The sequence below is a fragment of the Ascaphus truei genome, chromosome 1 (genome assembly GCF_040206685.1).
Source record: "Ascaphus truei isolate aAscTru1 chromosome 1, aAscTru1.hap1, whole genome shotgun sequence".
Classification (NCBI taxonomy): domain Eukaryota; kingdom Metazoa; phylum Chordata; class Amphibia; order Anura; family Ascaphidae; genus Ascaphus; species Ascaphus truei.
The window spans coordinates 168571501-168589871 of NC_134483.1; the positions used below are offsets into that span (position 1 = coordinate 168571501).

Consider the following 18371-nt stretch of genomic DNA (forward strand, 5'->3'; position numbering starts at 1 on the left):
TTCACTGGACCAGTCCCAAGATTATCTGTAAGTCTGAAGACTGAGAGCTCTGATTGCGGCAGTCCCTTTCATAGACTTCTGTGTCCTATGTTTAACATGAACAGGGACTTCCCACCACTCAGAGCGTGGGATCTTTTCCCACCAGCCAATCAGAGCAGGGCTCACCTGGCTGCTGATGTCTGAGGAAGGGGCACGTCAAGCCGCATCTTCCCCCCAACCCACTCATGGCCACCTCCTGGGCAGGCTCCACAGTGTCTCAGAGAACAAAGATGACTTTTGGGGCCTGTTCCTCTGCCCCTCCCTGCTAAACCAAATAACCCGACACCTCTGGACATCCTGGTTCTCCTTTGAGCTCAGATGTATATGCAGACACCCTGGCACCTATGTAAATGCTCAGGCTAACTGCATAGATATTTATACATACAGTATAACACACTATAAATCATCATTTAATAAAGTATAAACCTTGGGAAACCTTATATACAGTATGTGTGAGAAATTAGTTTGGGATACCTGGGCTCGAAAACCAGGAGTCTGAGGGACGCTGTGCAGTCCCAATGTAATTCACCCCGCGTACCCACAAACAGTGCCTGCACGCCGGGAAGAATCAGGGGACTACCAGTAACTCGCCCCCCTGAACTCCTGCAAACAAAATAAATACATTTTCGTCCAAATATCCCACCTAAAACGTACACTCCCAAAATCCATTGTCTCTAAGACACAGGGAACCCCAAAAGCCCATAAACAGGTCAGGTTTTTGCTATACGTTACATGGGACTTCCCTAGCCAACCCCGTCCTTATGTACAGACGGGTACCCACAAAGCCTACACTGTTTGCGGGGAGCCCCTGTTTGCGGGATACCCCTTAAATCAGGGACCCCCCTTTTCTATGTATACTAGAACGCATTTCACCATGGCTCACTTTCTTTCCCGGCTGTGCTGAAGCAGGGTACCCTAGTGGTGAGTCACGGTTATGTTTTTAAGGGGAGATATTGATGGGGCCAATGTGCATACATGTATCCACAAATCATGCCTGATTGTCGGTTTACATTTACCAGGGAACCGGTAACTTTGGTCACCGACCGTGGATGTACATTCTGACAACAGTTTCCCCACAAAATCCCCCTTAAAAAACTCATACACCCCAAATTCCTGGTTAAATGCATGCCCGGAAACGGAAATTCACAACAAATACTGGTAATACATTCTGGGGCAGTGGAGTGCTGCCAAAATACACATGGGGCTAACTATATGTGTTCCCCAATATCCACCCTTCACCTGCCGCTCCCAAAGTCCCTTTCCTGCAGTTATCTTCTATGGGGAATTATAACCACACGTGGTATCCCTAGCCCATAACCTGCAGGGGACCGTATATGGGAGCATGGTCACATGGAAACACAGTATATTATCATACTGGGCCCAAGAGCTAACCCTCTTGGCCCATTAACCACAGTTCCTAAGGGCAGTCAGCCAGCCGGGTTTGGACCTTTATTTGGAAGGCTGGCTACACCCACCGTCAAAGTGGATAAGAATAATGTGACAAAAACCTTCCACCGTATAGATACAGCAAATGAAACAATCACTTGTGAGAGCCTTCACCTGTTTCAGACAGGCCTGCAACCTTGCTTTTCACCATTATCTCCTACCATACAGTGCTTCCACTGCAGCAAGGGATTCTGGGAAATCACATGCAAATGAGCACACAGCTTATAGGTGACCATGTCAAAATGGTTTTGAAGCAAAAGGTGATACCGTGTGCTCATTTGCATGTCAAACCTCCCTCAAAATAGCAAGTGGCAACACATGTACTATACTTGATGTACAGTACCACTAAGTATTAATGACAATTGTAATAATACAGATGTATACCGTAAACCCAGAGAAAGAAACTCCACCTTGAATGCCAAGAGCAATCGTCCAGATTCTCTCAAACAGACTCTGGGCCTCATGCAGAGAGCAGCGCAAAAAGTGAAAGCGGCATTAATTGGCGGATTCTGCCTTGAGAAAGGCAGAGACCGGCAAGTTTTAAAAAAAGCGCCATTTTTTTTTTTTTTAACAGAAATTCGCCGCGCGGCTGGAGAGATTCTAATCTCTCCACTGTTTAAAAACGGCCGTATGCAGAGAGCAGCGAACGCCATCTAGTGGCTGTTCGCGCCAAAAAAATGGCGCGATTTTCAACTTTTTTCCTCTCCACCAAGCAGCTGGCACTCCGCGGGCGGTGGAGGAGAAAAAAAAAAATCGATTTCTTTCCCACTAGTTTCAACAGCGCTCATAGCGCTGGTTGAAACTCTCCATATGCAGAAAGGATTGTAAAGGCAGTTTTATGCCCTTTCTGCATATGGAGAAAAAAACTCTCCAATAAAGCTAAATTTTCTTCCCCTCTCCAATTCTAATTAGCGCTGCTCTCTGTCACAAAGAGTGTGAATAGAAAAAATAGTTGACAGATTTGACTGAATTAAAATATATTCAGAACACATTTTGAGACTATAGGCTACAACAAGGAGGGACTCTATGAGGCTCAGAGCCAGTATGCATACTCACCGGGATTTACTACAAAATCACTAGATAAATTGCGTTGAAAGCCTCATGGCATTTAAAAGAGGTAGAAACATTGCTGATCAACTAATTGAGACAGACGACAAGAACTATTACGAACAAAATACATTCTTGAACAGGGGCAAAAATGGTAGCTGTAGATGCTGAGGTTGCTACCTATGGGCCTCATGCAGAGAGCAGCGGTGGAATTAATTGGAGAAAGTAAAAAATAGTACCTTTTTTGGCGTGATGTAATCTCCATATGCAGAAAGGTCATAAAACTGCATTTAAAATCCTGTCTGCATATGGAGAGTTTCAACCGGCGATATGAGCGCTGTTGAAACTTGTTGTAAAAAAATCGCGTTTTTTTTTTTTTTTTCCCCCACCGGCCGCCGAGCTCCAGCTTTTTGCCAACTTTTGTTGGCGGAGCTAAATGTTGAAAATCGCGCCATTTTTTTGGCGCGAACAGCCGCTAGATGGCGATTGCGCCTCTCTGAATACGGCCGTTTTCAACACTGGAGAGATTTAGGTTCTCGCCAGCCGCGCGGCGACATTTGCAAATAAAAAAAAAAAATGGCGCTTCTTTCAAAACTCGCCATTACCTGCCTTTCTAAAGGCAGATTTCGCCAAAAAATGCCGCTTTTCCTGTTAGCGCTGCTCTCTGCATGAGGCGCTATGCAATAGTTTGACCGCAGGGGAATCTTTTTCACACCCACATGGTGAGAAAACGTTCAAAATCAGTGCACGGGTCACATGTATATAGACTCATGTGGTTTACATCGTCAAATGTCCTCGTGGTCTGCTTTATCCGGAGAAAATCACAAGAATGCTGAAGCACAGATTCATCATCCTGCTTCCTCTTTGCAAACTATGGGCATTGAACAGATTAACTGTTCAGCAGATGGAGAAACAGAATTACTCCGGTGGCAAGCTTTTTGGACTTTCCCCCTCAATTCTCTGTATGCCACAACCCTCCCCCCCCCCAGTCTTAATGAACAACTACGGTTGAGCTGTTTTTTTAAACACAAGATCATTTATACAAAATAGATCATTGATAAATGTTCTTATGGTATTCGTAAAAAATAATAATAATGTTTTAAGCTGCTGCTCCTCCTCACCCAGGAGATGACCAGATGTGAGGGTGTCATTACACGCACGGCACCGGAGGAATGTTCTTCCCAGCCTGCTTGAAAGTCTTTTATTTGCGCGAAAGATAGGGGGAAGGGGGATACACAGAGGTATAAGAGATGCCTTTTGTTCAGTACTTTTAAAGCTACTGCCTTTAAAAAGGCTGCCTGCGAGCAGCCAAAACATCAGCTATTGCATAATAAAGAATATTTTGCTGCAAAATCCAAAGTACCCAATCTTTTCTTCTACAGCATATACATTTCACCAAAATGTGACACTATGCCAGCAGCAACCATCTCTGATCTACATCGCCCATCGGGTGGACGTGATCAGATCATGTTGCGCCAACCCCAGGCAATAATCCCCGCTGGTCCATACCCCCCGTTCGGTAGATGTGACCAGAAAGTGTTTGGTGACAACCTTGTCACCAAATCCTTGCGTGGTGGGGTACCGTCCTGGCTGAAAAAGTCTCAGATCATGAAATAAATGCTAAATCAAATGAGCAAATAAACAGGGATTTATCGGGGGTTCAGGAGAGGCTAATGCTCATGTTCATGCGCTTCGGTACAAGTGGTTCAAGTATGAAAATCCAGAATGCCTCTCCCTGCAACAGGTTCCTCTCCCTGTCATCGCGATTCCTGCTATTTCATTTTTTATTAACATACAGTATAATGAAGGTTGCGGATATCCAGTATTTTGTTTCCCGCTGTCGCCAGTCCCTGTCTGTGTTCATCGGGCCATTTGGTGCAATGTGACTAATCAGTAGAAATATGTTTCCCTTAGACAAAGGTGTTTCGCTACTTAGTTCAGGTCTCTCTCATACATTGTACCTTTTACGGTGGTAGCATGCTGCTCTATGGCCATCCATACAGTATGCAACTAGGCACTAAGGATGTAGTGTTGGCTTCTTTTAATACTGTTCAGATGCACTGTAGATCTCACCTTACACTGCATTGTCAGTCTGGTAACTTGCAGACATTTTTTTTTTACTAGTCCATGTTTCTAATGATCAATTTGTTGAATTAATATGTTACAATGTCATGATTTACGGTTTCTCCACTATGCATTTGTCCTCTTTTATTGTAACATTTGCTTCCTTTATTGTAACGCTTGGTTCTGTTACTATTAAGCTATTTGTCTCAGTCCATCTCGTTATCTAAATCTTATTAATATATGTGTAGCAGATGTACCCAGCATGTAAAATCGATACTTGTGTAGGACAAACAGATTGCTTTAATACAATAATGTTCTGTATATGGGTATATATATCTATATATATCAGCAGAAAAACGAAGAGCGCACACTCCTAGTGCATATAGAGTATTATGAACAATTTATTAAAATATAGACAACAAGGTCCGTTAGCATTATAAAATATAAAACACGATAAACATACAGAAATAAAATGTCAAACCAGTGGAGCCAATGCCATGAATTGATCAATACATCACATCAGCTCCACTGGTTTGACTTTTTATTTCTGTATGTTTATTGTGTTTTATATTTTATATTGCTAGCGAACCTTGCTGTCCATATTTGAATAAATTGTTGATAATACTCCATATGCACTAGGAGTGTGCGCTCTTCATTTTTCTGTTGTTTTATGTGTATTGGGATTAGTGTTCCCTGAAGAGCAGCATCTCTCCTGTTCTATGCACACCTCATTCTAGTTATCACTGGTTTACACCCTAGTAAACCTTTAGTTCTTTATTGTTGAACTTTCACGCCTTTGTACCATCATCACATTCGTTTGGCGCAGTGTTTTGGAGTTTAGTGCACCTATAAGTTTCACTGGTTTTACAATTTTCTGTTGTCCTTATGAAGGAGTGACAGAACACCAAAATGTTTATTAATTCAATAAAATAACATTAATTCAAGCAAGACGGGTGTGCTATTCTCTTTTGGCACAGTATAAAACACAGACTGCCACGTAGATTCTAGAGCAGGAGTGAGCAAACTTTTTAGGCCAAGCCCCCCTTTTAATCCATGAAATTTCTCGGGCCCCCCCCTGTCTGATCAAAGTCACATTAAAAAAAAACCTTTATTAAACGGTATACAATGTAAATACAAATATGTCTAAGGCCGCGCGTATAGTTCCCGCGACGGAGACGCTAACAAAAGTTGTATTTCGCTTTGCGGCGGCGGTGCGGGCGACCTGGCCATTGATTGGTTCAGGGGCTGTCACATGAGGCGACAGCCCCTGAAAAATCAAATATTGCCGGCTTCAAAAAATCGCATCGCCACGTCACGCTTACTATAAGCACACGCGGCAGCGACAATGCATTTTTCGGATGACGTCGCGTCGCCGGCACTATAAGCGCAGCTTAAATACTTACATACTTCAACAGCTCGCTCTTGCAAAATTAGACTGCGTCCACGCTGCCGCTGAGAGCGGTGACATCACCAACTCTCCAAGCATGAGCACAGGGTGTCCTGCATAATTTTGCAAGCACGAGTGGGGAAGTGTTTACACTTTTTTTACCTTAATTCTGTACATTCATAGTATGAGTGATAAAGTGGCAGCCTACCCTTTCACTTGCAGAGGATCGCAGCGAAGCAGGTTGCCAGCGGAGGAGAGCAGCAACACAGCGTTATTGTAGGGCAGACACCGGAGGGAGGGGCGTTTGACATCACAGGGCTCGCGCGTGCTCCTCCCCCGTACCTCCGAATTATGTGACCGCCACCTGCACTATTCTGTTCGGCCGCGCGCGCACATCTTTTTCGCCTGCGCAGCCAGGTTTTGCCGCACGCGCCCCGCCTAAATAATCTTGCGCCGGGGTGACCCCCCTCAGATTGTACACCGCTGCATTCAATCACCACCAACACACAGACACAATACACACTGCAGTCATATATATACACATATATATATATATACACATATATATATATACACATATATATATACACATATACACATATATATACACATATACACATATATATATATACACATATATATATATATATATATATATATATATATATATACACACACACATATACACACATACACACACACACACACACATATATATATACACTATGTGACAAACGGCTTACTCCGGGGCTCCGCCGTCTGTCCGGGACTGTTAGAACACGGTCTTTTAGGGTAGGTTAAATGATGAGACGTCACGTACTGTTCCTTTAAACAGGCTATGCCTGGTTTATTCAGTCCCAGGCACTGAGACTGCCACAGTTTAAACAGAAAACAAAGCCAAACAAAAAGCTGCTCGTCTGAGCGATAACTTAAACTTAGATGTCCCTGACTCAGAGTTGGAAGTGGCTTGTCCACTTCCACCAACAAAATAAGTACCTTTGCAGTCTTTAGACAAACTAACAGAATGAATGAAGCGATTTGGGAAAGAGGCTTTCTCACCCCTCTGCAGTTCAGCAGCCTTCCAGGCTCTTGGGCGGGGCTCAGAGAAAACAGGAAACAGGTCTTATATACCTGAACTCTAATCAGCATGACAGGTGACAGAAAACAGGCAGCAGACAAACTGTGGAATGGAGTGCCTGTACCACGAGGCTGCCCTGTTCAGCTTAGACAGGACAGAAACTGTTCAGTATCCTGGGAGCCCTGTATATGGAGTTTATTACCAACCCCTGGTTTCTGTCACATATCCTCCCCCCCAGCTCAGACCTCGAGGGGTGAGCGACCATGGATATTAGGGAGTGCATCCTTGACAACCCGTCGGCATTGCCATGTTTGTGCCCCGACCTGTGTTCCACAGAAAATTTAAAGGGCTGTAGGCTTAGGAACCACCTGGTCACCCTAGCGTTCTTCTCCCTATTTTGACACATCCAGGTAAGGGGTGCATGATCTGTGACCAATCGGAACTTTCTCCCCAACAGATAATACTTGAGTGTCTCTACAGCCCACTTTATTGCGAGACACTCTTTCTCGACTATGGAGTAATTTTTCTCCTGGGGATTTAGTTTCCTACTTAAATAAAGGATGGGGTGCTCCTCCCCTTGAGACTCCTGGGAGAGTACCGCCCCCAGCCCTACCTCAGATGCGTCGGTTTGGACTACGAACTCTTTGGAGAAGTCAGGTGTGACCAACACTGGTTGGGCACAGAGAGCTTCTTTCAGGCTTCTAAAGGCCTGTTCGGCTTCGGGGGACCACTTTACCATTAGCGGTCCTCTTGCTTTTGTGAGGTCGGTTAGTGGGGTTGCCTTAGTTGCAAAATTGGGAATAAACCTCCTATAGTAGCCAATTAACCCCAAAAAGGTCCTTACTTGTTTTTTTGTGACTGGCCTTGGCCAATTTTGTATCGCCTCTACTTTGAGTGTTTGTGGTTTGAGTAACCCTCTACCAATAGAATACCCCAGATACTTGGCCTCCTCCAGACCAATAGTGCATTTAGCGGGGTTAGCAGTTAGTCCAGCAGACCGAACTGCGTCGAGCACAGCTTGGACCTTTGGAAGGTGGGACTGCCAATCTTCACTATGGATTACCACATCATCCAGGTAGGCGGCAGCGTACCGAACATGTGGTTTTAAAATTTTATCCATCATTCTTTGGAATGTGGCGGGAGCTCCATGTAAGCCAAAAGGCAGCACCTTATATTGAAAGAGGCCGTCTGGGGTTGAGAAGGCTGTTTTTTCTTTTGCCCTTTCTGTGAGGGGAACCTGCCAGTACCCTTTTGTTAGGTCTAGGGTTGTGAGATATCGGGCTTTGCCCAGTCTCTCTACAAGTTCATCCACCCTGGGCATAGGATAAGTATCAAATTTTGACACCGCGTTTAGTTTCCGGTAGTCATTACAAAACCTTGTTGTACCGTCTGGCTTTGGGACTAAAACTATAGGGCTGTTCCACCCACTTTGGGATTCCTCAATTACGCCTAGTTTTAGCATTTTTTTAACCTCTAAACTTATAGCCTCTCTCTTGGCCTCTGGGATTCGGTACGGTTTAAGGTTAACTCGGACCCCCGGTTCAGAGACTATGTCATGTTTAATTACGTTAGTTTTACCTGGCTGTGTAGAGAAGATTTCTTTGTTCCTTCTCACTAAACTCTGGACCTCTCGTTTCTGATGCACGGACAGTGTTTCAGCTATGCTAACCTCTGGGTCAGTTTCTTGATTCTCTGACGGACCTGGGGGTACTAGGGTTAACAAGACCTCTCTATCTTTCCAGGGCTTGAGTAGGTTTATATGGTAAATTTGCTCAGGTTTCCTCCTACCTGGCTGCCTTACCCTATAATTTACTTCTCCCACTCTTTCCAAGACCTCATATGGCCCATGCCATTTAGCAAGGAATTTACTCTCCACGGTGGGAACCAGAACTAGTACCCTATCACCTGGAAAAAAAATTCTGACCCTAGCACCCTTATTATATGTATTCCTTTGTGCTTCTTGAGCTTTCTCCATGTGTTCCCTCACTATGGGTAGGACTGCAGCAATGCGGTCCTGCATTTGGGCAACATGCTCTATTACACTTCTGTAAGGGGTAACCTCGTGTTCCCAAGTTTCTTTGGCTATATCCAGTAAGCCCCTTGGATGTCGGCCATACAATAGTTCAAACGGGGAGAAGCCTGTGGATGACTGGGGAACTTCCCTAATGGCAAATAACAGGTATGGTAACAAACAGTCCCAGTTTTTCCCATCCTTATCGACCGCCCGGCGTAACATGCTCTTTAAGGTTTTATTGAACCTTTCCACTAAACCATCTGTTTGTGGATGATAGACTGAGGTTCTGAGATGCTTGATTTTTAGGAGTTTACATAGCTCTTTTGTTACTTGGGACATAAATGGTGTTCCCTGGTCAGATAAGATCTCTTTAGGAATTCCGACCCGGGAAAACAGAAGTACTAACTCTTTTGCTATGTTTTTAGCAGAGGTGCTACGTAGGGGAACTGCCTCCGGATATCGGGTAGCATAATCTAATATTACCAATATATGCTGATGTCCCCTAGCAGACTTTATTAGGGGTCCTACTAGATCCATAGCAATCCGGTCAAATGGTACCTCTATTATGGGAAGGGGTACCAATGGGCTGCGGTATGCTTTGAACGGGGCGGTGATCTGACATTCTGGGCATGAGGAACAATAGTTTGTAATTTCTGCCAGAACCCCAGGCCAATAAAAGCTTCGGAGAACCTTTTCTTTTGTCTTTTCCACCCCTAGGTGTCCCCCCAATGGATGACTATGTGCGAGGTGTAATACTACGTTACGGAATGTCCGTGGTACCAACAATTGTTTAGTTGTAACTGATTTTCTTTTATCAACCCGATATACTAGGTCGTTCTCTACCTCGAAGTAGGGGTAAGCAAGTGACCTATCTGGTTGGCCATGAGTACTATTCTGGTCCCGTATATTTCCCTTTGCTACCGCTAATGTGGGGTCCTCCCACTGGGCCTTCTTAAAACTCCCAGGACTGACCTCTAGGTCAGCGAGGGTCTTATCCTGTACTGGGGTGGTAAGTGCCTGATCAACATCTTGATTTGGGGTATTCCCTACCAAAGTAGTGATGGGGAAGGGAATTTCACAGCACTCCTCCTTTTCCCCCTTCTTATTTGGGCCCTCGTCAACCTCCATTTCTGAAAAAGGGAAAGGATTTGTTTCTTCTAACACTTCGTTATGGTCTGCTATTGAACTCTGGGCGCTATTCTGAGCTGGGGACCACATTTTTAGAAAATGGGGAAAGTCGGTCCCTATTAACACATCATGTGCCAGTTTGGGTACAACACCCACCTTGAAATCTAAAGAACCAAATTCTGTTTCAAAAAAAACATCAACAGTGGAATATTCATGATTATCCCCATGTATACAACAAATTGCCACTCTTTGTGAACTGTTTACCTGTTTCTTCTTAATGGGCAATAGGTATTCGGACACTAGTGTGACCATACTCCCAGAGTCAAGAAGTGCCCGAACCCTCTTACCATTAACCTTTACAAATGCCCACAGATGGTTATTCAAGGGGTCCTCTGGGCTAGGGCCCATACATTGGGACAACAGCGAATAAGGTTCCACGCTGTTGCATTGCATGGGCTCATCATTTAGTGGGCAGATTTTTGCTGTGTGGCCCCTCTCATGACAATTTACACATTTAGGTACATAGTCTGTTGCTGGGCTATTAACAGCTGTCGCTGGGTTTCACTCGCCTGTTGCTGGGCTTCATTCGCGTCTTTCTGGACAGCGACATTGCGTACCAGCGCACTCACCACGTCTTCCATCTTGTTTGGAGAGAGAGAAAAAAAAAACCTTCTTTTTTTTTTTTTTTTTTTAAAGTTCTTTAACCCCCAGACCTTTCAGTGTTCTGCCCGCATTCTCCACCATATGTGACAAACGGCTTACTCCGGGGCTCCGCCGTCTGTCCGGGACTGTTAGAACACGGTCTTTTAGGGTAGGTTAAATGATGAGACGTCACGTACTGTTCCTTTAAACAGGCTATGCCTGGTTTATTCAGTCCCAGGCACTGAGACTGCCACAGTTTAAACAGAAAACAAAGCCAAACAAAAAGCTGCTCGTCTGAGCGATAACTTAAACTTAGATGTCCCTGACTCAGAGTTGGAAGTGGCTTGTCCACTTCCACCAACAAAATAAGTACCTTTGCAGTCTTTAGACAAACTAACAGAATGAATGAAGCGATTTGGGAAAGAGGCTTTCTCACCCCTCTGCAGTTCAGCAGCCTTCCAGGCTCTTGGGCGGGGCTCAGAGGAAACAGGAAACAGGTCTTATATACCTGAACTCTAATCAGCATGACAGGTGACAGAAAACAGGCAGCAGACAAACTGTGGAATGGAGTGCCTGTACCACGAGGCTGCCCTGTTCAGCTTAGACAGGACAGAAACTGTTCAGTATCCTGGGAGCCCTGTATATGGAGTTTATTACCAACCCCTGGTTTCTGTCACAACACACATATACACACACACACACACACACATATACACACACATAAATACATATACATATACACACACACACACACACACACACACACACACACACACACACACACACACACACACACACACACACACACACACACACACACATACATATACACACACATAAATACATATACATATACACACACACATACATATACACACACATACACACACACACACACACACACACACACACACTACCTGGGGGAGGGAGTAACTAAACCTGCTCCGGTCCCCCCATGTGCTGCAGAAAACGGGCGGGTAACAGACAGGAGGAGGAGGGCTTGTCTGTGTGCAGGGAAGGCCCCGCAGCAAGGCCCCGCCCCCTCTGCAGGCAGACACAGCATAGAAGCAGCAGCAGCAGCAGTCTCTGCACGGAGCTTCTGGCCCCGCCCCCTGACACAGACAGCAGGGAAGCAGCCTCTGCACGGAGCTTCTGGCCGCCCGTGCACAGCTATGCCCGCCCCCAGGTTTCCCCGCACTGAGCCTGCGCCCCCCCTACATAATCTTGCGCCCCCCCAAGGGGGCGCGCCCCCCAGTTTGCGCACCGCTGTTCTAGAGCATAATCCTATTTGAGCTCTTCTCTACTGAATGACTATGTTGCAATTAGATGCTATTCTGTTTCTAGCAATTATAACACAGCAGAATACAGAACAAAATATTCACACATTTTTTAAATGATTTTTTTTTTACAGATCAATATGGTCAAAGAGCATTTATTGGAAAGGTTTGCATGGATAGCAATAAGACATACCCAAAATATATTGAAAGTACTGACCAGTCTATTGAGGAAGCAGAACGGTAATATACATGTGTTAATACTTCATCTGTCACACTATTTTGGGGAAACTTCTTATTCTATGCTTCACATTTTAAATTGTTGCATCACAGCACAGAAGGATTGCTAACAACTTTTTGTAGAGTAGAGCAATATTGGGCAAATGACGATAAGTTGATTTTGAAATTGTTTACTATCACAATATTACTGACTGTCAACCATGGGAGTCATTGGTATTTTAGGGACAGTTATAACAAGGAAGGCAGATCTGCCAAGATAAAATGGATCCCAGCAGCCATTCTTCACCCTCCATCCTTTAATGATAGCAGAACCCTTCGTATCTGGAGCATCGGTTTGCCCCTTCCACTTAATCCCTTTCATTCCCCCATCTCTCATGTTCACTTACACTTTAAATATAATTAATTTAAAAAACACCTTTAACTTTTAATAAATGTAATAAACCTTCCAAATGATTTTTTTTTTTAACCTGAATTAGAAAAGTTCATATATTTTTTTTTTTTTAACAGGTTTTTATCGCAATATTGTTATCGCAATAAATGTCTTAATATCGTTATCACGATCAACCCTAGTACACAACTATCTGCCTATGCAGGTTGGCTAACATGGGTTCAATGTCAAGCTCACGTGTAATACTTGGTGAGTGTAGCATATAGCCTGTATAGATTTGTAGCAATTTATCAAGCTGCTACATACAGACAGGCAAATTGCTTAATTAACTGTTTATTAATGATAAACAACTGTACACAATAACTTCCTGGTTTCCTTATATAACTGTGATTACTATAATAGTGTGGGTTTATTCAGGCAGCCATTCTGCAGCTTGCCTACTCTGTTCTGAGATATTCTGACAAAATGGCTTCAGTCTCCAGAGACTGCGCTGTCGAATGAGCAGTTGAGTGGTAAGGCTAATACTTAACATGGCTGCTTGCCATACTTGCATTTACTACAGGATTGAAAGTTTTTTTTTTTGTCAAAATAGTACTTGCTAATAAAGAGCCTACTGACAATAGTGATTAAAAAAAAACCTTGCATGAACAGTACAGATATAGCAAGCCTTATTGTTTCCGGCACCGGGGCAAGCTGTGTTACCCTGCCTTCCACTGCATCAGTCCAGGAGAATTGTTGCTGTGGGTTTTCCGATTGGGAAAGCATGGACTCCCTGCAGCGCCACTGCAGCAGACGCTGTCTCCAAAGCTGTGGCACCGGAGACAGTAAGTCTTGCAACAACTGTACATGCAATGTGTCACAGGTTCTGCTGGGAGGCCAGGAAGTTTGCCCAATTTATCGGGCATTTTACATTGAGAATGTTTTAATAAATTCCCTGTTGGTTATATTTATTAAAGACTCCCAAGTTGCAAAAGTGGAGCTAACAAATTATAGAACACCCTTGCTTCTGCCTAAATTAAATAGTACAGTGCATAGCAGGTGGTATATATTGGATATTTCTAAAAGAACAAGAAAATAATTAATTCCAATATTTGTTTGTTCTTGTATAGTGCTGCTAGTTTACAATCTATGTTTTTTGGTGCCCGAGGCACAGAGAGATAAAGTGACTTTCCCAAGGTCACAAGGAGTCAACACAAGGAGTCAACACAAGGAATTGAACCAGGTTCCCATGCTTCAAGCTCAGTGCCAGTCAGTGTCTTCGCTCACTGAGCTGCTCCTTCTCCCCAAGATCACTGCTCTGATTGCACTTACTGCCCTGCTACTAATATTGAAATTTAAATAATGTCTCATTCAATAATGTCTTAAGTTAAAACAAACGAATAATTAGGAAGGTAAATGGAAAGGAATAGGGAGTGATCACATAATCATACTAATTGAATTGATATTTGAATGAATTAATAAATATAAATTGATAATCATAAAGTGGGTGCAAACTGTGAACTGAAAAGTGAATCAGCAAAATTAAGGAGTACAAAATGATTGGACTCCAAAGAAAATTCACTGAATTGCACACCACTAATTAAAATATAACTTTTAATGAAATACTTAAAACATATATTACCAAGTGTGTGTATAACGCAAATAAAAAAAAAAGATTGAATCAAAATTCACTAGCACCAGGGTCACCTTATGAATTAAGATGGAAAACCTCCTACCAAATATTAATAGTAGGGTGAAGGGGACTGATGGTGCAAACAGTCAGGGTAAGAACCCCACGGGATCAGCTTGTAGCGCAGATGGTAGATAAATAGTGTTAGCAGAGAGGATAGGAGTGAAGCAATGGAGGTTCGCGTCAATTACGTTACTATGGAGACAGGAAGGTATAAATACGCTCCGCTTACCCTTCCTTGCAAAATTTGTCCCTGACGAAGCTCCATAGCTGGAGGGAAACGTGCGTTGGGCACGCAATGTTGTTGTCAGTCTCCTACTTGGAGCTGTTTTAATACAGTGCTTTCAGTCATTGGCTTTAGCTTGTAGATTCTATATGTCACTATGCTATGAGTTATAGTGTCTGCTAGGCAGTGAGGTTATCTATAAGCTTTCCACTTAGTCATTTATGTGCTTCCTGCAGCATTTATGCTGTGAATATATTACATTGTCACATTTGCTGCACCATGAGTGTTAGTCAATTGTGGCTGCACCTATGGAGCCCACACCCTGTACCTTGTATTAACTGATGATTTATTAGGGTGGTTTGAGCAGCACACATTATTACTAGGTGGTGCTTTAATTTAATTTATTAATTTATTTACTTCACTCCTATCCTCTCTGCTAACACTATTTATCTACCATCTGCTCTACAAGCTGATCCCGTGGGGTTCTTACCCTGACTGTTTGTACCATCAGTCCCCTTCACCCCACTATTAATATTTGGTAGGAGGTTTTCCATCTTAATTCATAAGGTGACCCTGGTACTAGTGAATTTTGATTCAATCTTTTTTTATTTGCGTTATACACACACTTGGTAATATATGTTTTGAGTAATTCATTAAAAGTTATATTTTAATTAGTGGTGTGCAATCAAGTGAATTTTCTTTGGAGTCCAAACTAATAATTAGTATTAAAAAAATATTGTAATATTGTAAACGTGGTGAAACCACAACACAGAAGAAGGAACAAAACAACAAAAACCTGGTGTTGGCAATACCTAGCAAAGTGCTGCTGCTGATATCGTATTTTGAAGCGGCAAAATAATTAAAATGTTACATTGAGTTGTCCCATTTTTTACAGTATCATTATATCAGCAAATCTTTTTTTTCTAGGACTCTAACTGGGCTCTAGGAGATGATTGTAGCACCACAGATAATTAGCCTATTGATTTGTGTCACTGGATACTTTGTAGTGTTCGATGCCTGGCCTGAAATAGTGCTTTCCCATCTAGAGTTTATAGCTCCCCTGGTTAAAACACACAGCGCTCCGCTTGTATCTGACATGCCAGCGTTCATCGATAGTTGCCGCATGCCGTGTCACAGGGTCTCTATGGCCAACCCCCTGAAGAAGCGCCATGTAGGCGCGAAACGCGGTGAGGTCATCACGCAGCGACACGAGTTCATGTTGACGATACCCGGAAGCTGCCGTTCCCACCTCCACAAGGACGTTAATCACTAAGATAAGCTTTGTTCTTTACAACTATTGCGGATTGAGCTGTGTTCTTCCATTTTTTGTCCTTATTTCCAACTGGGACTTTTAGCTTGGGGGTCTTGAACTCCTGTAGGGGTTTTAACTCTAATTTAGAACTTTTGTGAATTGAGCTTTGTTCTCTTCCCTTCTCTGTCCCTGTTTCTACCTGGACTGCAAGCTTGTGGGTTTATCCCTCGTGTTGATGAGTGCAACTGAGTATAGATAGAGTACAGTATAGAGTATAGATCTACTATAGATCTAGTATGGATGTATAGATCTATGTGATCTTTCCCCTTTCTCATTTTAAGTTTAATGTCAATGTGACTTTTATTAAATATTTTTGCATTATCATTGGTTTTGCTTTTTGTTTTGTATCCCCTTTTTGCGCCCTTTTTTTTTGTGTTTTGTGCTTTGGCTTTACTCCGCTGATCGCAAGAGAATAGGAGCAGCAGAGGGATATTATAACATCGTCTAGGAGAGTTTGGGGATAGTGCGCACTGGACCCCTAAGTCCCACCATGACAACCTTTATCCCCAATACCTCTGCCAACATACTGGCGCCGAGCCAGAAGTATAAATGAGGATGATCGTTATTGTAGCAGCCACTGCCGGTGTCATTACAGCGTATGTTTCAGTTGATAGGATAGATCCCTGGCTTCTGGATGGTACTGGCCTGCGGGTAATATTGAGGCCTGGCTAGAGTAGCTTGTTGCCCTCAGCCCATGAAGCTGAGCACATGTCTCCCTCCCAGCTGGGGGGGAGAGGGTGACGTCTTCCACACTCTCATACCCCATGCAGGGGCAGGCTGGAAACCAACTGAAGGTCTCACCCCTAAGGGGCTGAACTTCAATCTATAATTTAGGCACTTCCTTCCTGAAGCTAAAAGAGGAAGGGCCTTGTATCTATAACACCATTGGCTATCACAGATCCATGTGTCATCTCCACTCCGGTCACTCAGGAAGTCAGCATGAGGGGGAAAACCCCCATAGGATAGCCTGTCACTGTCTACATCTTATTAGAACTTACATGGCAGGGAAGGTAGAGAGATAGCTGGACCAACCATGGATATATATATATATATATATATTATATATATATATATTTATATATATTATATATATATATATATATGTATGTATGTATATATATATATATATATATATATATATATATATATATATAATTATTATTATTATTTTTTTTCATATCAATCATTTTCATTGCACTCCAGGGCTTACAAGTAGACAATAATTGAAATGGCTAAGTACCCTACACACCTATAAAACACTATGAATTGCCTGTTTCCTGTTTAACATCAGTATGTTCAAAGTCAAGCCACTCTGTTATCAACATTTTCTGGTTTCATCTTCTTTTGCAACGATTTAAAAGGAAATGAAACTGACGTACTGAAAATAGACTCTTTCTTTATTCTTTAGATTTATTGAAGTCCTGAAACATAAGAACGTGAGTACAGACTTCGGACAAATGCCGTTGATTTAAAAAAAATTTTATTAAGAGCATATGTTTATTTTTTATAGGAAATTCAGAGATAGTTCTGCATAATTTGTGAAGACACAGAACACAAATATGCTATTGTACATTGTAATAATACTGCATTGCATGTTACTGAAAAAAAAGACAGACACAAGAGTACTATCAAATTGTATCTTAGAAATCAATATTTGGTAAGGACTAATTATACCATAAAAACTTGAATGTTCGTATCTATTATATAGCACACATTTTAGTATTTGGTGTCCCATCCGGGTAGAATTTATCACAGTTTGAACCAATGGATATATGTTTTGTTTTTTTAACATAAACTGCTGCTTTTTATTTTGCAGCAAATACAGTCCTTATTACTGCTTGATACTGCTGTCAGTGATCTGTTTTAAATGTTTAGTCTACACTGCCTTATTATTATTATTGTTATTATTATTATTGTTATTATCATCATCATTAATATTATATTAAATTTGTACTGTATCTGAACCATTGGGCATTTCAAGAATTGTTGACACATTGCCACTGAGTAATGAGCAGCGAGGTTACAAAAAGCAACAGATTACACTTTCAACCCCTTTGTTTAAAGACAGGCCAGCACTGCATCAAAGAGGTTCAATCAACACCACTAGAACAATATGATGACAGACCAAGAAACTGAACTAGTTCAGGTTATTTATTATTTATTATTTATTATTTATTAAGAGAAGGCCCAACATATTAACATCCTTCTGGGAAATTTGGCAGGAGAGGCGTTTCAGGGGGAAAAAAGACAACTGAGCCATATTTCAGTGAATAACCATAGAGTCTCTGGTCTCCCCCATAAATTGGGAGAGTGGGCATTGCGATCTTGATATGCACGGGAAGGGCTTCATAGGATCCAACAGCATTGATCACTTGTTGCCTCCATGAATTTTCACTGAATATTCTAGAACTCCACCA

The 18371-nt window shown here is 42.6% G+C and overlaps 1 protein-coding gene across 2 annotated transcripts in view; it reads left to right on the forward strand.

Moving 5' to 3' along the window:
- The window catches only part of GDA (guanine deaminase), a 69086-nt gene that overhangs the window by 29941 nt on the left and 20774 nt on the right, over window positions 1-18371 (forward strand). For both annotated transcript variants that reach the window (XM_075598009.1, XM_075598017.1), the window contains 2 exons: window positions 12257-12362; window positions 17363-17390. In XM_075598009.1, coding sequence (XP_075454124.1) covers window positions 12257-12362; window positions 17363-17390 — 134 coding nt within the window. The remainder of the gene's footprint in view (window positions 1-12256; window positions 12363-17362; window positions 17391-18371) is intronic.